Below are 22,729 nucleotides of genomic sequence, written 5' to 3' on the forward strand. Positions count from 1 at the left end.
TTCCCTCCAGTCTCTTACTTCCAGAATTTTGATATCTCTCATGACCTGGTCCACACATTTCTCTCTGGATCGTCCCCTTGGTCTTTCAGTTTCTGGTGTTCATCTGGTGATCTTAATCAGTAGGTCGTCTTTCCTTTTCTCTATATGTCCCAGCCATCTCAATTTCTGCACTTGAATAAATCTAACTATATCTCCTCCCTTCATTATGTCTCTTAGGAGTCATTATGTCTGAGGATTTTCCTTTCGAATATCCTCAATTTTTCTTCCTATTTTTCCATCTTTTAATTATTATTAATTAATTAAAGTCTGGACAAAATTGTATCGATTACACCTTGTTTTTTATAATTTTTAACATATTGGTGGTGAAAGTTCCCAACTTCCTATGTCAATTTTTGGCTATTTTGTTTTGTTACCCTATATTAAAGAAAAATATGTATTTTTACTATTTACAGCTCCTATGTCGTTATTTCATTAATTGGATTATAGATATATATAACAGCGCTAACAGGTCTTATAGGCCTACGGCTTCTAAATTCTGGATAATATTTCTCCATTCTTTTCGGTCCTGTGCACTCTTTCTCCAGTCCTTCACCCCGATTTCTTCCAAATCCCTCTTTGCAGCCTCTAACCATCTCTTCCTTGGGCGACCTCGTCTCCTTTTTCCCAATGCTCTGTCATTCAATATTCGTTTGACGTTTCTAGTTTCTGGCATTCGAGTAATATGTCCCAGCCATCTAACTCTTTAGGCTCGTATTTTTGTCGTTATTTTTGGTCTCCCATACATTCTCATTACTTCTTCATTTGTTCGTCTCCTCCAGGTTTTCTCCGCTATCTCTATACCTCCAAAAATTTTTCTCAGGACCTTCCTTTCCCATATCTGTATCTTCTTCTCCTCTTGTTGATTCATTACCCACGTTTCGCTCGCATACAGCACTGTGGGCCGTATTATCGTTTCATACATTCTGATTCTCCCGTTTATTGATACATTTTTTGCTAATTGGATTATAGATGGCTTATATATATTATGTAGATCAACAGAAGATGCAATAAATAAAGTATTTGAAATAGTAAATGAAAGCATAAAAAAGTATGTTTTAATGATCTTTATAGATGTGTCTGGGGCTTTTGACAATCTTTGGTGGCCGTCATTCTTTGAAAAATTTCGAAGAATGAGATGTCCAAAGAATCTGTACGGTAGTCTCAGAAACTACTGTCAAGACCGATATGCAAGCCTAAGCTGTCCAACAGGAAAAAAGACAAAACATATCACAAAAGGATGTCCACAGGGATCAGTATGTGGATCTATATTCTGGGATGTAATGCTAGAGGAACTGTTGGAAAAATTGACTATAGATCCTGAAGTGCTTGGAAGCATAGCATATGCAGATGATTTGTTGTTGATCATAGATGCAAACTCATGAAGAGAATTAGAAAATAAATCTAATGAAGTATTAATAAGAGTAAATGATTGGATGAATAAAGTAAAATTAACAATATCAGATTCAAAAACAACATATATAGTTTAATAAAAGGAAATTTAGAAAGAGATCCAATTATAAAAATTAGAGGGAAAACAATAGAAAGAAAAATGGAAACAAAATATTTAGGTATTATAATAGACGAACAAAAATTATTTACAAAACACATGAGTTGTGTCTGTGAAAAGGCAACAAAGATCATGCATAGCATTGCTAGTCTAGCACAGAAGGAATATAGAATTTCGTTCCGACAGATGAGAATATACCTTAGTACAATACTTGCATCAATTGTAGGGTACGGTTCAAGTATATGGGCACATAGATTAATAAATAAAAAAAATGCAGAAAAATTAAATAGAGCTCAGAGAGGATTTCTTGTAAGAATGACGGGAGCATTTGGAACAAGTGCAACACAGGCACTCACAGTTTTAACTGGAGTAATACCAATGCATTTAGAAACACAAAAGAGAGCATGTAATTATTGGCTTAAAAAAGAAAAATATGAAAAAATAATACAAATAATAAGATTAGATATAAGAAATAAAAGAGAATTAAAAGAAATAATAAATAGAAAAAGACAAAATGAATGGGAAAATTCAACAAAATCTAGACGTTTATACAATTTTATACCAATATTAGAAAACATTCCAAATTAGTTTAATCCAAAACAAGGTTTAGTACACTTTTTAACAGGACATGGACCGTACCCAACATATTTGGAAAGATTTAACTTAAAAGATGATGCATATTGTGAATGTGGAGAACTAGGTACACCAGAACTTATAGTGTTACATTGTGAAAGTACTATAGAAAATGAAGAACATAGAGAAATGAGAAGAAGATTAGAAAAAATTGAAATAAGAGATATATTACAAAATAAAGAATATTTTGGAATATTAAACAATCTAACAGAAATAATATCTAAAAAAACAACAAGAAATCTATAATAATAGAAGAAGACAACAAATAATCCAACCCTGGTGAAGTTGAGTAAGATAAAGTTAAAATAAATAAAATAAAATATAAATTCAAAAATAGATATTTACAATTATAAAAATAATAATTCAATATAAAATAAATAAATAAAATTAATAATTCAATAAATAATATAATTATTAAAAACACTGAATTAAATATGTTAAAAACTAAATAAAAATGAAAATGAAAATTAAATTTATATATAGTATATATAAATGAAATATAAACAGTTCAAGGGGTCACTAGCTAAGGGCCTAAGGCTCACTGGAGAGTCCTTGAATTGAATATATAATTAAAAATAAATTAAATTGATTTAAATTAAAAAAAAAGAAACTACCAACTCTCTTCTGAAAAGAGAGGGACTGTCTTTATAACTTAGAAGGGAGTTGATGGTACCAAAAATATTTTAACAAATGTATATTGTTTATTTAAATTTGTTAAATTTATATTTGTTGAAATTTAATATTAATTTTAATTATGTTATAGTTTTTAGATTTATAGAAAAAGAAAATACTAGCAGGCTCCGCCTAGGCATGAAGAGCTACACTTCAGGTTCTGGGTAGAGGCTGCTAGTAAAATGTATTAATAAATATAGTAAATTATAAATTATTAAAGGTCAAAAAATATAAGAGAAATTGAAAAATAAGTTAAACAAAAAAATTAAAAATTGTAAGAAATTTAAAACATAAAATTAATAGATTATGGCAAATTAATTAATAAATTGTAAAAATAGATTTAGTAATTTAGTAAAAGATGTAAAAATATAAAAATATCTGTAATCCCATCAGGAAAAAACGACCTGGATTAGTCACTAGAGGCCAGGTCATATGTATAAACAATAAATAATTAAAAAATAAATAAATAAATACAGATGGCCATACATGAATTAACGACATCATAGGAGCTTGTAAACAGTCAAAATACATATTTCTCTTTAATTTTAGGGCAACAAAACAACATATCCAAAAATTGACATAAGAGGTTGGAAACTTTCACCATCGATATGTACTAAATTACATATCAAATAATATTTATCCATTAAACAGATCGGTGAAGGCCGTTCTTATATTGGATCCTCTACTATATTATAGTTTGTGTAGAAATTAGTGTGAATTAATCCTGACTCAATGCAATAATAATACTCTTATCTAGCGGCTTAATTATTTCCTAAATGCCATTGATGTATTTTGGTACTAATTAGAGTAGAAAATTAGTATATTTCCTAGAATAATATATACAACTAATTGGGTCACAAGATCCTCCCCCGTATCTTGATTACATAAGGGAAAAGGATAAAAACAACAAAAAAAAACACAACATATCACTCGTGTTTCGGTATAAAATACTCGAGAAAAGAAAACGGCAATCCTATTGTTTGTGTCAACTGATTAGACAGTTACTCTGGGGTATTAGTTTCGCTGCTATTTATTTTCAAGAAACAATTATTTTGTTTCCTTGTGTTTTCTTAAGTTCAATGGAACAAAGGGACGCGGATAATCATCTGAAGTTTTTTTAAATTGTTTTTATGAAAGTTACAAAAATGTCGACATTTTTAAGTATTATTTCTTTTAAAATAATTTTTGAACCTAATATCCTTTAGAGGAAAACAATGCTAATTAGTTCAAGAAATGAAAGAATAAAATACAAACAATGGGTACTAGTATACAAACAATAGGAAGAGAGTTGTGCAGTCAGCCAAGACCCACATCGGTTTGTAGTACTACGAGAAGAAGAAGAAGAAGAAAAAGAATAGGTACTAATAGTAAAATAAACAAAAACTTGGAAGGGTCAAACCAAAAATATCAGAAAATTACACGATACAGCTATTTCTCCTCAGTTAACAAAGATAATATAAGAAAATAATGAGCAGGAATAATATTAATAAAACATTAATAACAACGAAATTTAAACATATAACATTAAAAATATTGTACATTCAAGTAGAAATCAAAAAATGATACATAGTGCAAAATAATATAATGCACACCAACAGAAGGAACGATGGCAGAAGAAGAAATGAAATCATTCTAGAACAAAATACAAAATAGCCTAGAGGAGGTAAGAGATAGGAGAAAAATGTGATAGAATAGTGCTGACGGGGCTCTGAATCTCAAGGGTAAGAAGAGATTAAAGCAAAGGACTTGGGTGCATGGGGAGTCACTGCGAAGAAATAATAAACCGAAACGTAATCAAAATAATTAGATTATGCCAGACAAACGACCCTTAAACAACCTATATATTTTCAATACCTATTCTGTTACAACAAACTGACTAGGAAGTTTGTTTCTGTCCTTTTCCTAGACGAATGAAAACGGAATGTGACTGCATATAGTGGAGTCCTTTTTGTTTTCTATATTCGTCGTCTGCTGTCTTATAAATTGTACAAGTCGCAGATTAAGGATGTATCAGAAAGAACTTTCAACAAGAAAAGTTTCAGATTTAAATAACTATTTACAATTTGTCGTTGTATCTGGGGCTTTTCGTTGTTTTCGGGGGCTTTTCGTTGTTTTCCTCGTAATACGAGAGATGTCGCTAAATTGCGTCTCAGAGGTGGGTTCATTGCATTGCGATGGTTTGCCTTAAATTGGCAGAATTGTTTGTATTTCCTTCAGAGTTGAGACTTCTGAGCTTCACTGATGAGGCATAAGGATGCTGAAATAGCTATATGGAGATGGTGGTCCAACTCTGAATCAAATATAAACAAAACCTGCCTTGATCTTTTTTATATTTACAATTTACTTTTTATAATAATGGAGAATTGTGCATCTGAGACTTTTCAGTTTGTTTAAGAGATATCGCTGGATTGCGTCCCAACGGGGAATTCAATGACTTTAAAATTTCCCTTAAATATATGGGATAGCTAGTTTTCGATTCAGAGGTGTGCACGCTAGCGCCGTTGAGGAAGCCTGCAATGGCAGAAATAGCTGTCCAGCGATTGTGCATGCTTTTGAATCGAAAGCAAGCAAAACCATCTTTTACTTTTCTATCTTTCCTCATATTTGAGTACTAGGAAGTTTCTTTCTGTCCTTTTCCTAGACAAATGAAAACGGAATGTGATTGCATAAAGTAGAGTCCTTTTTGATTTCTATATTCGTCGTCTGCTGTCTTATAAATTGTAAAAGTCGCAGATTAAAGATGTACCAGAAAGAACTTTCAACAAGAAAAGTCTCAGATTTAAATGACTATTTACCATTTTAATTTTTATTATAGGTAATGGTGAATTCTGCATCTTAGACTTTTCAGTTTGTTTAAAAGGTGTCGCTGGATTGCGTCCCAATGGGGATTTCAATGATCTTTGAAGTTTCCCTTAAATAGATGGGCTAGCTGGTATCGATTTAGAGGTGTGCACGCTAGCGCTGTTGAGGAAGCCTGCAATGGCAGAAAGAGCTGTCCAGCGATTGTGCATCCCTCTGAATCGAAAGCAAGCAAAACCATCTTTTACTTTCCTATTATTTTAGTTTATTATTGAAATTGCTAGATCAAAAAAATAACTAGATTATTTAATTATTTTTCTTTAATTATACAGTGGTTATACAAACATATTTGGAACTACATATTTCGCAAAGTTTCTGTTTCCTGTCCTTTATTTTTTTGGGCACATCTGACACTTTTTCTTTGTTAAAACTGAAGGTTTTTCTAGTTTTCTCTTTTTATTACTAGTACATTCTTTCACGGTTTTTGCGATAAATGTTAAAGAACCGCTTGGATTGAGATGAAATTTGGCGTACGCATAATCAACATGTTAAAGAAAAAAAGTGATATTGTGACGATGTGTGCTTTTGCCCTGGGGTGACTTTTACCTATTCTTGGGAGTGAAAAAATATATGTCAAAAATAAGTCCAGAAATAGATAAACTGATTAATTTTAAGAAATTTTTGTTCTATAGAGGTTTTTCGCCAAGTCAACACTTTTCGAGTTATTTGCGGGTGAATATGTTAATTTTTCAACAAAATAACCACGTTTTAGACGGTTTTTTGCAAATAACTCAAAAAATAAGTATTTTGTCGAAAAAAAAAACGTTCTTATCAACAATATAGCCTGTGAAAAATAAAAAAAGGGGACGCTTGAGGTCTCTGGACCTCGTACAACCAGAGTTATAGCCAACGAAAAATAGGTTCATATTCGCAATTTCAAATAGGCTATTTCAACGTGAAATATCCAAAAAATAAAGCACTTTTGGGGGAAAACCTATTATAACTTTTTTAAAGTGTTTAAAAAAAGCTTTATTTTCGTTTTTATAAAAAGTTTCTAGCATCAAATTTAAGCAAGTTATGCTCAAAATAAAGTTGCTCCCTTTTGTTTTCGCAAATTGTTTTACATATGTTGTGTTTATATGCTATGTAAGTTTCATTGACTTAAAGTGATTATTTTTAAAAAAATTTGGTTTTAAAATAAAATTTTTAAAATTTTTAATTTTGAAAAATATGTTTTATTTAAAAATAACTTAAAAATTGTTAGAGATACCAAAAATCTCAAAAAACAAGAAAGTCAGTATTGCTTTTCTGAATATCTTGTATTTTTTTGTTTCTCTGTAAGACAAAAATTGATTAAGATTTGGTGTTTCTAAATTTGCTTACACTCGTGATCAGTGACTCGTTCAAGCCCTTTTAACTACAGCTCCTGCAAAAATAAGGACTTTGAACCGATGAAACTTACAGATCATATAAACAATACATACACGAGTAAATAAATTTGTGAAGTGGTAACGATTAAGTTCATCTGAGATACTAATTAGGAGGTGATTTTCCCGATTCTTTACCAAAAAAAGGGACTAACTTTATTTTGAGCGTAACTTGTTTACTTTTGATGCTAGAAATTTTTTTATAAAACAAAAATGAAACATCTTTTAAACACTTTAACTAATTTATAATGAGTTTTCCCCAAAAAGTGCTTCATTTTTTGGTTATTTCACGTTAAATTATTGTATTTGGAATTGAACCGAATACGAACCTATTTGTCATTAGCTATAACTCTGCTTTTGCCAGGTATAGAGACCTAAAATATACAAAAATTTTTTAAATTTTGTACGGGCTATATTTTTGCTAAGAATGTTTTTTCGACAAAATACTTACTTTTTGAGTTATTTGCGAAAAACCGGCTAAAAGCGCTGTTATTTTGTTGAAGAATGAACATATTCACTCGCAAATAACTCGAAAAGTATTGACTTAATGAAAAAACTCTATAAAACAAAAGTTACTTAAAATTAGTCAATTTAACCATTTCCGGACTTACTTTGGACGTATATTTTTTCACCCTCCAGAAGGGGCGAAAGCCACCCCAGGGCAAAAGCACACATCGGCATAATATCACTTTTTTTCTTTTACATGTTAGCTATGCGTGTGCCAAATTTTCTGTCAATCCAAGCGCTTCTTTAAAATTTAGAGGTTTTGCAATATTCTACCGTTAAAGGATACTATACATGGATCAAATTCCTGGAAGCCTATTTCAATACAATGTAGTTTCTCGATGATTTTATTCTCAAAATTTGAGGTAACCCAATTTAAGTAGAATATAATGCATGTTAAACAGGACTAGGAGACTTCTTTATTTTTTCGTAATGTAGAAAATAAGAGATGCTTTTGAAGTGAAGCCAAAAATTGAAAATTACTCTAAACGGTTCTTGTTTGGTAGAAATTACTGATGAACAAACCTATTATTTTTCCACTGTGTCCACCAGCAGAGTTAGTGAGTTTGTCAGTAAGTCATGTGCAAGAGCAAGATCTGGGAAATAGTTATCGCATGCCACATTCCTGTTGGAATTATCATAAGATTCGACGAGTTGCTTTAAAACTTGGGATACAAGGTCTGTTGCTACTGTATTTCCGTTTTTGCCTTGTTTGTTTGTTTTACATGATGTTCCACCTAAAGGGTCATATTTATCTGGTTTTGAAGACATATTGCTTTCTTCAAAAAAAGGACACCTTCCTCGTTATGAAACAAGTTGCTCATCTACCTTTATGTTTCTGAAAGTTTTACGCCAGTCAATGGGAGCAAGAATAGGATATTACCTCCGAATTATATCCTACTGCATGGATTTTAATGAAATTTTGGGCCTAGCCTCTACTTATCTCCTAATTCAAAGTCTACCCTATGCTGATGTGAACTTTTATCTTGGGGTTGGTTACCACCCCTTCTTATGGGTGGAAAATTTTTTGGTTAAAATTATCACGGAATTCTCTAGAGAATTTAATTCTAAGCAAAAACTGTTCTATAATTTTTTTTTGAAAACTCAATACCTACTTTTTGAGTTATTCATGGTTGAAAATTGGCCATTTTAATTGAAACATAATACCTTTTCGAAAGGTTTTTTGCGAATAGCTTAACCCTCCGTTACTCGCACACGGTGTATGGGACCGGGCCTCTAAATAACTGCCTCTCTGTTAATTCTCTCTGAAATAACTTCTCTGTTATTTCAAGTTGAACACACCGATTTGAGCATGCAGCAAAAAAAACAAACTTCTTACCTACCATAACCCTCTTTATATTTTAACTAGAAAATTTATGAAGGAACGATTTTCTTTGTTTTTTTATAACCTACAGAAATATTGTATATATAGTTTTTTGTTAGATGCATAGTTTTTTATGTATTCACAAAAATCCTTCCGAAAAGGTGTCATTTTTCAATGAAAATTGCTAATTTTCAACCACGAATAACTGAAAAAGTAGGTATTGAGTTGTCAAAAAATAATTATAGAACAGTTTTTGCTTAAACTTGGGTTCTCTAGCCTCTTCCGTGGATATTTTCACCAAAACATTTTTCACTCCCGAGAAGGGGTGAAGATAAAAGCTCACATCGACATAGCTCACATCACTTTGTTTTATGAGCTATTCCCTACTTACTGTGAAAATATCAAGTAAATCGATGTAGTAGGATGGAATTCGGAGCCGAATACCCTCATTGACTGCCCTATTTCGGTTGACTTTATTTCATACATCGCATATTGATGCTAATCTATTGTTCCTTCTTCTTTCAGGCCACGTGTCTTAATCGCCAAATTGAACAAATCTTTAAAAACAATTTTTGAATCGTTTAATCTCCATGGTGGCTTTAAATATATAGGACGTTCAGGAAGCTCAAAATGGCATAGAGAAAGAAAACTGAAATGAAGATGGAAGATAAATATAAGTATGGGATAAATGTGGAATAAATTTAAAAAAGTAATAAGAACGAAGACAGATGAGATATGTGGAAAACTAACTATCAAAAAATCAAATCACGATATGGAACGGAGAATAGAATATGGAATATAGAATAGAGACATACGGAAAAAAGTGAGGAAAAATAAAATGGCATATAAGTGACAGGGTAAGAGAGGAACAAGACGAAAAATATTACCAAAAAACACAGAAACATGTAAGATAACTAATAAGAAAAGAAAAAAGAGACTTGGAAAACTATGGGTGGAAAATTATAGAGATAACAACAGATTTTTCTGGAACAAAGTGAGAAGCCTAAGAGGAAAGAAAAAAGGAAAGAAAGAAGAGGAAAGAGAAAAATAAAGAGGAGTGAGAGCCAACCATAACCAAATAAAACCAAACACAACAGAAACACTAGAGGTGAAGCAAGAATATTACGCAACTATATGGTATAGAAAACTGAAGAATCGGAGTCAGAGAAGCCATATGTAGAACAAATAGCAGTAAACAAAATCCCAATAGAAGAAACAAAAACATCAGTATATAAGAAGCAATAAGTAGAATAACAGTAGCAAATGGTGGCGGACCAGATAAAATTGATTTCTAAATGATAAAACGGATAGGCAGGGATGAAAAGATATAGCCTGTTGCCTAATAGTGTAAGATGCTTCGAGACAAAAGGAAACAGGCGGCAACAAAATTGAAAAATTCAGTTTGGAAGACCACTCAAATATTTATATTTAAGTATTTTGTGTTTTTCATATTATACATATATTATTACATAATTATCATTAAATAAATAAAGTTTTTTTTGATTGATGATAAAAAGTAAAAAAAAAACCTCTGTGTCCCAGTGGTAGGAGCGCCTAACCTTTGGATCGAAAGTTCCGAATGGTAGTGAGTTCGAATCTAACCAGGGTCAGAAATTTTTTCATTTATTATAAATTAATAAATGAACATAGTTTCTGTCCTTGTGGGATCGGTACTCACCGGAGGGACCGCAGACGTCGACTTTGCAAAGTAACAAGACACTTACTCAACACACACACTACACATTACACCTGAGTTAGTGATAAGTTATACAATTACGTGGCTAAAGGTTTTAGTTCTAAACCAAGGCCAGAATCAGAGAAAAGAAAAAAAAAAACAAAATTTGAAATTTATCAAGGATAGTAATTTTATCCGAATGCACGTATTTTTGATGGATCTGACTGGATCGATTTAAAAGTTTGTACAAGAATGAAACTTTTTTTTGTTTTTCATTTTACTTATACATAGATATATCCGAATATACAGGGTGTAACAAAAATACAGCTCATAAATTAAATCACATATTCTGGGACCAAAAATAGTTCGATTGAACCTAATATGCATACAAAAAAAGTTATAGCCCTTTGAAATTACAAAATGAAAATCGATTTTTTCGGATATATCGAAAACTATTACAGATTTTTTAATGAAAATGGACATGTGGTATTCTTATGGCAGGAACATCTTAAAAAGAAATTATAGTGAAATTTGTGAACCCCATAAAAATTTTATGGGGTTTTGTTCCCTTGAACCCCCCCCCCCCAAAATTTTGCGTACGTTACAATTAAATGATTATTGTGGCACCATTAGCTAAACACAATATTTTTAAAACTTTTTTTCCTCTTAGTACTTTTTCAAAAAGCTAGTTTTTATCGAGATATTTTGAATATTTGTCAAATCCACCACATATTTGTATACTGACAAGAGACCTGGTAGTAATATGAAAATTTATTTATAAATTACAGTTTGAGATATATTTTGAACTATATTAGAAACAAAAGCCATATCTCGATAAGAGGTGTCTTATTGAAAAAAGACTAAGAGCCAAAAAAGTTTTAAAAACATTGTGTTTAACTAATGGTACCGCAATAATAGTTTAATTGGAACGTACACAAATATTATGGGACTTAAAGGCACAAAACCCTCATAAAATTGTTATGTAAATATATTAAAAAAGAAGCCGCAACTCGATTAAAACTGGTTTATCAAAAAAATACTAAGAGGCAAAAAAGTTTTAAAAACATTGTGTTTAACTAATGGTACCACAACAATAATTTAATTGGAGCGTACATAAAAGTTTGGGGGGATTTAAAGGAACAAAACCCCCATACATTTTTTATGGGGTGCACAAATTTTACTATAATTCCTTTTTAAGATATTCCTGCCATAAGAATGCACATGGCCATTTTCGATAAAAAATCTATAATAGTTTTCGATATATTGGAACAAACCAATTTTCACTTTGTAATTTCCAAGGGCTATAACTTTTTTTGTAGGCATATTTGTACTAAGGTAAGTTAGGTTCAATCGAACTATTTTTGGTCCCATAATATGTGGTTTAATTTATGATATGTATTTTTGTTACACCCTGTATACTCAACCATCCCACACTCAGTGTGGGGGGATGGTTATTGGATGTATCGAATACCCCATTTATTATCACTGTCGGTCCCAAACTTTGTTAAAGCAGGGGGTTGAAGGGTGAGGTCTGAAACCTGCTCATCGTAAAAAGGTTTAATCACTCACAGACCTAGCATATACGCCTCGGAAGCGGGATGGATCAATTACAACGACACAGGACGAAAACGGGAAAACGAGCATGAAAACATGTAATAAGATTGGGAAGCCGAAACATTAAATCTTGGACCAACAAAAAACTACGAGGTCGTCTCCTAGGAAAAATAAAACAACAAAATATAAACTGCGACACTCTTTCAAAGACTATAGAAAAATGACAAAATCAAAACTACATGTATTATTTTATTCTAGTGTTGATAAGAACTTTCGAGCCCGCGTAGTAGACGGAGAGGGAGCGCTGAAAAGTCTCTTTAAATTTACTAAAGCTAGATTTTTCACAGTTGATTGATTACTGTGAGTGTGTAGACAAACATGCTGCGGTCGGTCAAGCGAAACGTAGAACAGAGATTACTGAGAGGGTATCAAGGTTGCTTTCCTACGAAGGTAATTATTTCCAATGAAGTAAAGAAACACAGACTTACTCACAATCATTTAAATCTGTGTTTCTTTACTTCATTTAAAATGAACTCACATATGCAACCCATTCAACATTTGTAATAATTTCCATTTATTAAGGTTGAAAACCAGTAGATATATTCTAAATTAAATATAAAGAAAAGTTATTATAGTCGGTCAGCTGTATGACGGGACAGAGCCGGTCGGTCGGCCCCAATAGTCGATTGAGGAAATGAATCATTTTGGCTCGCAGTTTTTTCGTCCAGCATGGATTTACTTGAAATTTTCACAGAAGGTAGGGAATAGTCCAAGGATAATTTTCTATATCATGCCGCTATCATACGCTAAAACCTTGGGGTATTTGCCACCCCATCTCGGGGGTGGGAATTTTCTATTACATTTTAATCATGCAATTCGATGGAAAAAGTGATTCTAAGAAAAACATGTTTTTCACATTTTCTTCGTAAAACTAATATTTTTCGAGTTATTCGCGCTTGAAAATAACAGTTTTTAGAAGAAAACATCGACTTTTTTATAGGGTTTTTTGAGAATACCTCGAAAAATATTGTATATATTTTTGGCGATAAAAAGTTTCTTCAAAAATGATTTTTTAGGATTTTTAAAGAGCTAGAAGGCTTTGTAAATTAAATTCCGTAAGATCACTTAGTTTTTAATTTGGGCGGGTGTAAAATACTCGAATAAGGGGGTGTTTGCTGGTAAATAGAGGTATTAAACAGCTATATCTGGCTAACTGTTCACTGTAATGAAAATATATGCACAGAGTAATTTTAGTCGTTAAAAAAGCTACAATTTAGTGGTGTATAGTTGTTTTCGTATCTTCAGAATTTTCGGAGATATTTTGAAGTAAACGGTGAAAAATACCAAACTGCAAAAAATCAGTTTTTCTTTAAACTTCAATTTTTCCAAAATTAGACATTTTAAATAGGTCAAACTCTTTAAATGTATTAATAATATAAATATAAAAGGAACTGCAGAAAAGTGAAGGCCAATTTTGAATTAGGAAGGTAGTTAGAGGGTTGCTTTCACTGATTTTTTCGTAGATAAAAGCAGGTACTAATATTTTTTTGATTATAAGTCGCTTAATTTTCATGCTAAAAACTTTTTATTTTTTTTTTGAAGGGTCTGATTGTATACTTGAAAAAATATTATTTAATTTTTCCTCTAGAAATGCAAATTTTTCTCATTATTTGCCTTTGAATATTTCAAATTATGCATTTGACGAAAAAAGCTAACATTTAACATGCCGTATCTCGGTTTGTATTGGTCTTAAAGATATTATAGGAAAATACTTTGGTTTGTGTTACTAAAAGATACAATTTCAATATCTACAGTTTTTTAATAAATGCATATTTTTCGAAGTATTCTCAGAAAACCTTCTTCGTCGATTTTTTCGTCGAAAAACTGTTATTTTCAAGCGTGAATAACTCGAAAAATATTAGTTTAACGAAGAAAATGTAAAAAACATGTTTTTCTTAGAAACACCTTTTCCATCGAACTGCATGGCTAAAATGTAAAAAAAAAATCCCACCCCACGAGATGGGGTGGCATCCACCCCAAGATTTTAGCGTATGATACCGGCATGGTATATAAAATATTCCTTGGACTATTCCCTACCTTGTGTGAAAATTTCAAGTAAATCCATGCTGGATGAAAAAATTGAGATCCAAAATGCTTCATTTCCTCTATCGACTATTGGGGTCGACCGACCGGCTCTGTCCCGTAATACAGCTGATCGACTATAATAACTTTTATTTATATTTAATTTAGAATATGTGTACTGATTTTCAGCCTTAGTAAATGGATTTAATTATCTTCGTAGGAAAGCAACTTTGATACCCTCTCAGTAACCCCTGTTCTACGTTTCGCTTGACCGACCGCAGTATGTTTCTCTACACACTCACAGTAATCAACTGTGAAAAATCTAGCTTTAGTAAATTCAAAGAGATTTTTAAGCGCTGCCTCTTGGTCTATAGGTATGGGATTGTTAGATTTTGCGTTTTATTGATTATTATTCAATAGAAAATTGTAAACGAATATTAAGAAAGTGCAATATATAAATCACGATATCACATATAATATATTAATAACCTGGCTAATAAAACAACTACAGAACAGCCCTGTTCTTTAATCAAATCTGAATCCTCTTTACTTCCATTTTAATTGTATTAACTTTTGTGGGACAAAAGGAACTAGTTCGCTAAAGATTGTTATCACAGTGAACGACAAGTCGTGGAAACAATTATAGATCCCCTTGCAGACTAATTCACCTCTTTGTCTTGTTTTATACAGTGTCAGTTCAGTGCCTCTACAGCTACACAGGTGCTCCGAAGAGGCTAAGTTCAAGCCGAAATACGTACAAGCACATAGTTTACGCCCTGTTCTGTAATCAAATCTGAATCACCTTTACTTTCATTAACTACTAATAATTCAACGCTTCCAGAAGAAGGTCTTGAGGAACATCATTGATGCCCCTTGGTACATTAGAAACCGTAACTTCCACAAGATCTGGACTATCTCTAAACTTGCCCGGAACTACGAAGACAGGTCCCATCGTCACATAATTGTTGAGGCCCTCCAGCTACTTGATAGCACGATCTATACCACACGACACAAAATAACTAATAAGTAAATCAGTAAATGAACGGGAAATTCGGCGATACCGTGTAATTTTCAGGGGCAGCTCCATATTGCATGAAAATTTGGAATCAGGTTCTACTTACCCTCCACTTCAAAGTTGAAATTGTGCCGTTGGTTGCTTTTACTTGGGGGTGACAGTCACCCCTTCTTGGGGGTGAAAAACATACGTTCAAGATAAGACCGGAAATAATGGATAAATTGACAGATTTTAAGCAACTTTTGTTCTATAGAGTTTTTTACGTAAGTTAATATTTTCGAGTTATTTGCCATTGAACATGTTGATTTTTTCGACAACAAAAACTACGTTTTCAGACGGCTTTTCGCAAATAACTAAAAAAGTAAATGTTTTATCGAAAAAAATTTACTTAGCAAAAGTGTAGCTTATAAAAAACCTAAAAAAAACGGTGTATCAGTAAAGTCTTTCAATCAAATACAAAGAAAGTTGTAGCTCATGAAAAATACGTTCTTATTCGTCTAATTCCAAATCGAATAATTCAAGGTGAAATCACCGAAAAATTAAGCACAGAAAAAAAGCTTTGATTTAATTGTTAACAAAAGTTTTAGCATTAAAAATAAGCGAGTTACGCTCAAAATAAAGTTGGCCCTCTTTTTTTATGTAAAAAATCATAAAATTCTCGCCGTGTTTAGCTCCCCACATGAAATTAATCGCTACCGCTTTACAAACAATTTACTTACATATCAATTTTTTATATGATCTGTCGGTCTCACCGATTTAAAGTGTTTATTTTTGAAAGGGTTATAATTGAGAAAGCTTGAATGGGTCACTAATCACGAGTGCATGCAAATTTTGAACAGCCATATCTTAATCGATTTTTGTCTTACGGAGAAACAAAATGAAACTAGCATATTTATAATAGCAAAACTTACATTTTTGTACTCTTTAAGATATTTCTTATCACTAATATTTTTTAAGTTATTTTGAAAAAATGAAATTTTTCAAAAATTTTTAGAAATTTTTTTGTTACTATAAAACCAAATGTTTTCAAAAATAAGCACTTCAAACCAATCAAACTTACAGATCATATAAACAATACACATGCAGTTAAAATAGATGGTAAAGCCAAACGATTAATTTCATTTAAGGTGCTAAATAGAGGGAGGTTTTCACGATTATTTTTTACCACAAAAAAGGGGCCAACATTTTTTTTTTCAGTGTAACTCGTTTATTTTTTATGCTGTAAACTTTTGTAAAAAACAAATAATAAGCTTTTTTTCCATACTTTAAAAATGTTAATAAGGTTTTCCCGAAAAACGCTTTCTTCGGTGATTTCGCGTTGAATTATTCGATTTGGAATTAGACGAATAAGAACGTATTTTTCATGAGCTTCAACTTTGCTTCTACTCAATTTGTAGACTTTACGACTTTACTGGTACACCATTTTTTTCGTTTTTTATAGACTACATTTTTGCTAAAAATATTTTTTTCGATAAAATTTTTACTTTTTGAGTTATTTGGGAAAAACGGTCTGAAAACGTAGTTTTTTTGTCGAAAAATCAACATTTTAAATCGTGAATAACCCGAAAACTATTGACTTATATAAAAAACTTAATAGAACAAAAGGTGCTTAAAATAAGTAAATTCATCCATTTCCGGCCTTATTTTAAACACGCGTTTTTCACCATCCAATAAGGAAGAAATGTCACCCCGCAAGTAAAAGCAACCAACGGCACAAATTCAACTTTGAAGTGGAGTGTAAGTAGAACCCAAATCCAAATTTTCATGCAATTCGGAGTTGCCCCTGGAAATTACACTCCAAAACGGTCATTTATTGGGCTATAAACCATATGAGCTAGTTTAGTGCACATAATGCGGTAGTGTATACGTTAATTGTAGTGTAAATAGGTGGCATGCTGATATAAACTAAAGAAATACTGCGGAGTAAGATTTTAGTTAAGAAAATGTTATTAGATTAGGTTAGAATTAAGTTACTCATTGTTCTATCAGTGAATATAGAGGGTGTTTCATTGGTAAAGTAACATACGTTAACTGTAGAAAGAGGATACTTAGGCGGTCTCAAAAATACCATACTTAATGGGTCTTACTCCATTAATAACAAAGATACTGGGTGTTTAATCTATTTTGCCATTTTCATAATTGGTTCATAACTTTTTGACCACACTGTATATTTATTTTATATTTGGCACGCGAACATCATTTAAGGCTTAAAATAAATTAATTTATTTACAATTGTAAAAAATCCAGGTCCGGCTTAAAAAATATTGGAAAAATATTCCGACCCCAAAACAACACCCTGTACATTAAATGTTTTTAAAATGGATTTTTCATTTGAGAAGAGGATAAAAACTAAATTCAGTGGTATACCTTGAATTTTCGGCAAAATGATTTTTCTGGTGAAATTTGGAATTTGAATTCTGAAATTAAGTGAATTGCGAGAGCTCTAAGTAGAAATAAATTGAAATACAGCTTACAACTTGTCAACCACACTATTGATTTTATATTTAACACGCGAATATTCTTTTAGGTGTCCAGTCAATTAATTTAATTACAATTATAAAAAATCCAGGTCCGGATTAAAAAATATTGTATAAATGTTCCAACCCAAAAAAACACCCTGTATATTAAATTTTTTTAAAATGGATTTTGCATTTGAAAAGAGGATGAAAAACAAAATTAGTGGTATACTTTGAATTTTCGGCAAAATGATTTTTCTGGTAAAAATTTGAATTTGAATTCTGAAATTATGAGATTTGTGAAGCTCAAAGTAAAATAAAATATGACTTAATATTAATTAATATCATTATTTAATCTAAATTGATAAAATATTAACATTTGCACACATAACAATAATTTTTGATGACCCCCTCTGTGGCTCAGTGGTAAGAGCGCCTACCTTTGGATCGAAAAGTCCGAATGGTCGTGAGTTCGAATCTCACCAGGGTCAGAAATTGTGCGTTTATTATAAATTAATAAATGAAAATAGTTTCTGTCCTTGTGGGATCGGTACTCACCGGAGGGACCGCAGACGTTCGGATACAATTAGCGTCTCTTTGAAAAGACAATGACGTCGACTTTGCAATGTAACAAGACACTTACTCAACACACACAGTACACATGACGCTAGGTACCTTACTACAAAAATTTACCGTACCTACGTAAAAAAAAATAATTTTTGATGGTGGTAATTTTGAATAAGTACTTTAGATTTGAATAGTGATTATGCTGCAAATTTTCGATGTTTTGTTATAATTTTTAGCTATGTTGTTGGTTAAAGTGATGTATTCTTTATTGACCATTTATTATTTATTCATTATTTAAAGATGGGTATTCACCAAAAACTATTTTTCACCCATAATAAAAAAAAACACTAAAATATTAACATTTTAATATTTAGATTAAATAATGGTATTAATTAAAATTAAGTCGCATTTTAATTTTTTTCTACAAGAGCTCATGCAATTGACATAATTTCAAAATTCAAATTCAAAATTTTACCAGAAAAATCATTTTGTCGAAAATTCAAAGTATACCACTAATTTTGTTTTTCATTCTCTTTTCAAATGCGAAATCAATTATAAAGAAAATTAATATACAAGGTGTTTTAAACCGGACCTGGATTTTTTATAATTATAAATAAATTAATTGATTGGACACCTAAAAGAATATTCGCGTGTTAAATATAAAATCAATATACAGTGAGCTTGACAAGTTGTAAGCTGTATTTCAATTTTTTTTCTACTTAGAGCTCTCGCAATTCGCTAAATTTCCGAATTCAAATTCAAAATTTCACCAGAAAAATCATTTTGCCGAAAATTCAAATTATACCACTAAATTTAGTTTTTCATCCCATTTTCAACTGAAAAATCCATTTTAAAAAAATTTAATGTACAGGGTGTTTTTTTTGGGGTCTGAACATCTTTCCAATATTTTTTAATCCGGATCTGGATTTTTTACAATTGTAAATAAGTTAATTTATTGTACACCTTAAATTATATTTGCGTGCCAAATATAAAATAAATATACAATGTGGTTAAAAAGTTATGAACCAATTAAGAAAATGGCAAAATAGATAAAACACCCAGTATCTATGTTATTAATGGAGTAAGATCCATTAGGTATGGTATTTTTGAGATCGCCTAAGTGTCCTCTTCCTACAGTTAACGTATGTTACTTTCCCAATGAAACACCCTGTATATTACTCCGACAGGAGCATTAATAAAATAGAACGATCGACTTTCTTACCTCAAGTGGAATCATAATAAAGGTAACAATCAAATCAGCAATTGCTAGATGCGTAATCATTAAGCTGATCCTGGACTTCCGATGCCTCGACCGATACAACGATATCAACACTGTCAGATTGCCTACGGCGGCAACCACGAAAAACACACAATATACGGAAATTTCGCGAAAATTAGGCTGAGCCCAAAGGTCCGACGTCGAATCGTTCCCGAACTGAGTATCATTGTGGGCGCTTAGATTAACGCCGTTTATTGTCGATATAATGAAGTTTTCCTGATCGTCTTCCGTTTCCATTTTTCCATTTGCGAATGGATTAGTTGGAATTAGGCTACTTGGAATTTGGAGCTGTCATGCCATGCGAATACTGAGCCATGGTGTTAAACGAGAGGATTAGTCTGAAATAAAGAAAAATTCAATTAGATTGATTATGGTAAATATACTGAGTGGCAAAAAAAATAAATACCTAGGTATTTTTAAAATTACATTATTATTTATTTTATTACATTATTCTATATGTAAATTATTTTTTCTACGATCCTACGATCGTGCAAAAATGTCTACTTTCGCGCACGCATTTTAGTTTAGAAAGTTTCACTTTTCCGGACGCGTGTTACTTTTCCGCTCGCGTGTTACTTTTACGCACGCGGTTTTTACTTTTCCGCACGCGTGTTAATTTAGATATGTTAATATGACCTTAAAGTAATTATAATACATGCAATAAACTAATATTTAGATATTATTTACTAATTTATTTCAAATATATTTTATTGTATAAAATAAAAATGTATACCATTTTTATTCAGTTGCAATGCGAAGGAAAAACAATCTTACTTTTCAATTAGAATACGGAGCGCAGTCCAGTCCTCTGAATCGCGATTTTCGGCTCTAATTGGAGCCTCATTAGAAAGAACGTAGGCAATGTTCTCCATACCCTAATTGACCAGCGTCGAGAGTTTTTCCCACCCACTGCAACCGAAGTAAAGGTATTAGGTGACTAGCGTCATCTGGCAATTGAAAGATGAAGTTAGTTTTCAATCCTAATAGCAAAATTAATAATATTGAAAATATTAAAAATATTACTAAAAGATTTTTAAATTGAAAATTTATTGGTACATTTCCCTGGTGACACCTCCAAAGCTTCTACAATTTGCAAGCCAAATGTAGCCAATATCTTATTGTGTTCCCGTTTTAATGAAATTAACGCGAAAATTTGATGAAATAAAATTATTTTGATATAATATTCGAAAGTCAAAGCAGTAGAAAATAACAGTCGTTTTGAATCATCGTCATGGAAACCAAGATCGTCGTCATGCTAACTAATTATATTGAAAGTTTGGTTTTGACAACCTTGTCAGAGAATTAATTTGTGTATGTATTTTCATATTAATTAAATTAATTGATTAAGATTTGGTAAGTTTTTAAAGACTCTTAGAAAAAATATTATCCCTAACTCCTGCAGAAAGTCTCTTTTCCGCACTCGACTGCTTGCCGAACTCCCGCTTCGCGTCGTTCAGTAAACTGCAGTCGCGTGCGGAAAATAATGACTTTCTGCACTTGTTAGGAAGTTAGGAAAATAACTATTACATATCGAATTGTAAATGTAAATGTAAATTATTTTACATATCGAATTACCTTGCTATAAATACCAGGTGATAAAATTTTCACTTGTAATTACACAGAAGCTCTAACATTAACGATTTTGTTTCGAGTGACACTTTGACAGATTCAGGTTCCCAACTCCAAAGGTTCGGAAATGCAAAATGGTCACTAACACATCAATAGGAAATTTTAAGGGCTCGAGTGTAATTCTGTGATATTATTTCATGAATTAAACTTCAAAGAAGAAAAAAACAATGATTATAAGAGCAATACAGGTATTATATGCCTCTGTAGAAGAAACTAAACAAAAATATCGGAGAGGACCACAAAAAATCAAGTGGTGGATGCTAAAAGATGAGAAAGAAGGTCTATTCAGGAGAAGAATAGTAGGAAAAATATGTTGGAACATGAAAGGAAGTCCTAATACAATTTGGAGAAAAATGGCCAGTAGTATTAGAGAGACTGCTATTGAAATACTTGGGAAAACGTCAGGAAAAAAGTTTGAGGATAAAGAGGCTTGGTGGTGGTCAAACGAAGTACAACGAAAAATAAAAGAGAAGAGAAAATTATATAAAAAGTGGCAAGAAACCAGATCCGACACAGATCTTCAAAACTATATGATGGCGAAAAAGGAAGCGAAAGTAGCAGTAGCAAAAGCCAAAGCAGAAGCGTATTCAAACCTATACGATCAACTTGATACCAGGGAAGGCGAAACGAAGATATATAAAATACCCAAACAGCGAGCAAAGAAAACAAAAGATTTTAATCAGATTAGATGTATCCGAGATGAAAATAATAAAATACTAGTTCACGAAAAAGATGTCAAAAAGAGATAGAGAAAGTACTTTGATAGCTTTTTAAATCAAGAATTTGACAGACAGCCTGTAGAGTCAACGGAGACAGTAACAGCAATGGTCATCAAAATAACAAACGAGGAAGTGGCTCAAGCGCTTCAAAAAATAAAGAAAGGAACAGCTGTAGGACCAGATGATATTCCTGGGGAAGTCTGGAGAGCATTGGGAGAGACAGGAACAAAGTGGCTAGCAGGTCTTTGTAATAGAATTATGGAATGACAAATGCCAGACGAATGGAGAAGCAGTATACTGGTACCTGTTTACAAAAACAAGGGAGATATACAACAATGTACAAACTACAGGGCTATAAAATTGCTTAGCCACACCATGCAAATATGGGAAAAAGTAATTGATAGACGGATACGTGAAGAGACCGAAATATCCGAGAATCAATTTGGATTTATGCAGGGCAAATCAACAACAGATGCAATTTTCATTATAAGTCAGTTGATGGAAAAATACAGGAGTAAAGAAAAAATCGCTCATATAGTATTCATTGATATTGAGAAAGCATATTATAGAGTTCCTCGAGAGATTCTGTGGTGGGCACTCAATCAGAAATGAGTCCCTGATGAATATGTAAAGATTGTGAGGGATATGTATGAGGGAGTAACGACTAGTGTTAGGACAGGTGTGGGAGAGACTGATAAATTTCATGTGAAGGTAGGATTGCACCAAGACTCTGTGCTTAGTCCGTATTTATTCTCATTAGTTTTGGACCAGATAACACCGAAAATACAGGGTAACATTTCATGGTGCTTAATGTATGCTGATGATGTTGTGTTAGTAGGAAATAGTGA

The 22,729-nt window shown here is 31.9% G+C and overlaps 1 protein-coding gene across 1 annotated transcript in view; it reads right to left on the reverse strand.

Annotated features, from left to right (window-relative positions):
• Window positions 1–19,864, reverse strand: part of LOC126893392 (adipokinetic hormone/corazonin-related peptide receptor variant I-like) — a 68,800-nt gene extending 48,936 nt beyond the window's left edge. Inside the window, exon 1 of the mRNA XM_050663531.1 lies at window positions 19,477–19,864. Within this exon, the coding sequence (XP_050519488.1) occupies window positions 19,477–19,770 (294 nt within the window). The 5' untranslated portion in view covers window positions 19,771–19,864. The remainder of the gene's footprint in view (window positions 1–19,476) is intronic.
• Window positions 19,865–22,729: the final 2,865 nt, after the last annotated feature.

The sequence above is a fragment of the Diabrotica virgifera genome, chromosome 1, assembly GCF_917563875.1.
Source record: "Diabrotica virgifera virgifera chromosome 1, PGI_DIABVI_V3a".
NCBI classification, from domain to species: domain Eukaryota; kingdom Metazoa; phylum Arthropoda; class Insecta; order Coleoptera; family Chrysomelidae; genus Diabrotica; species Diabrotica virgifera.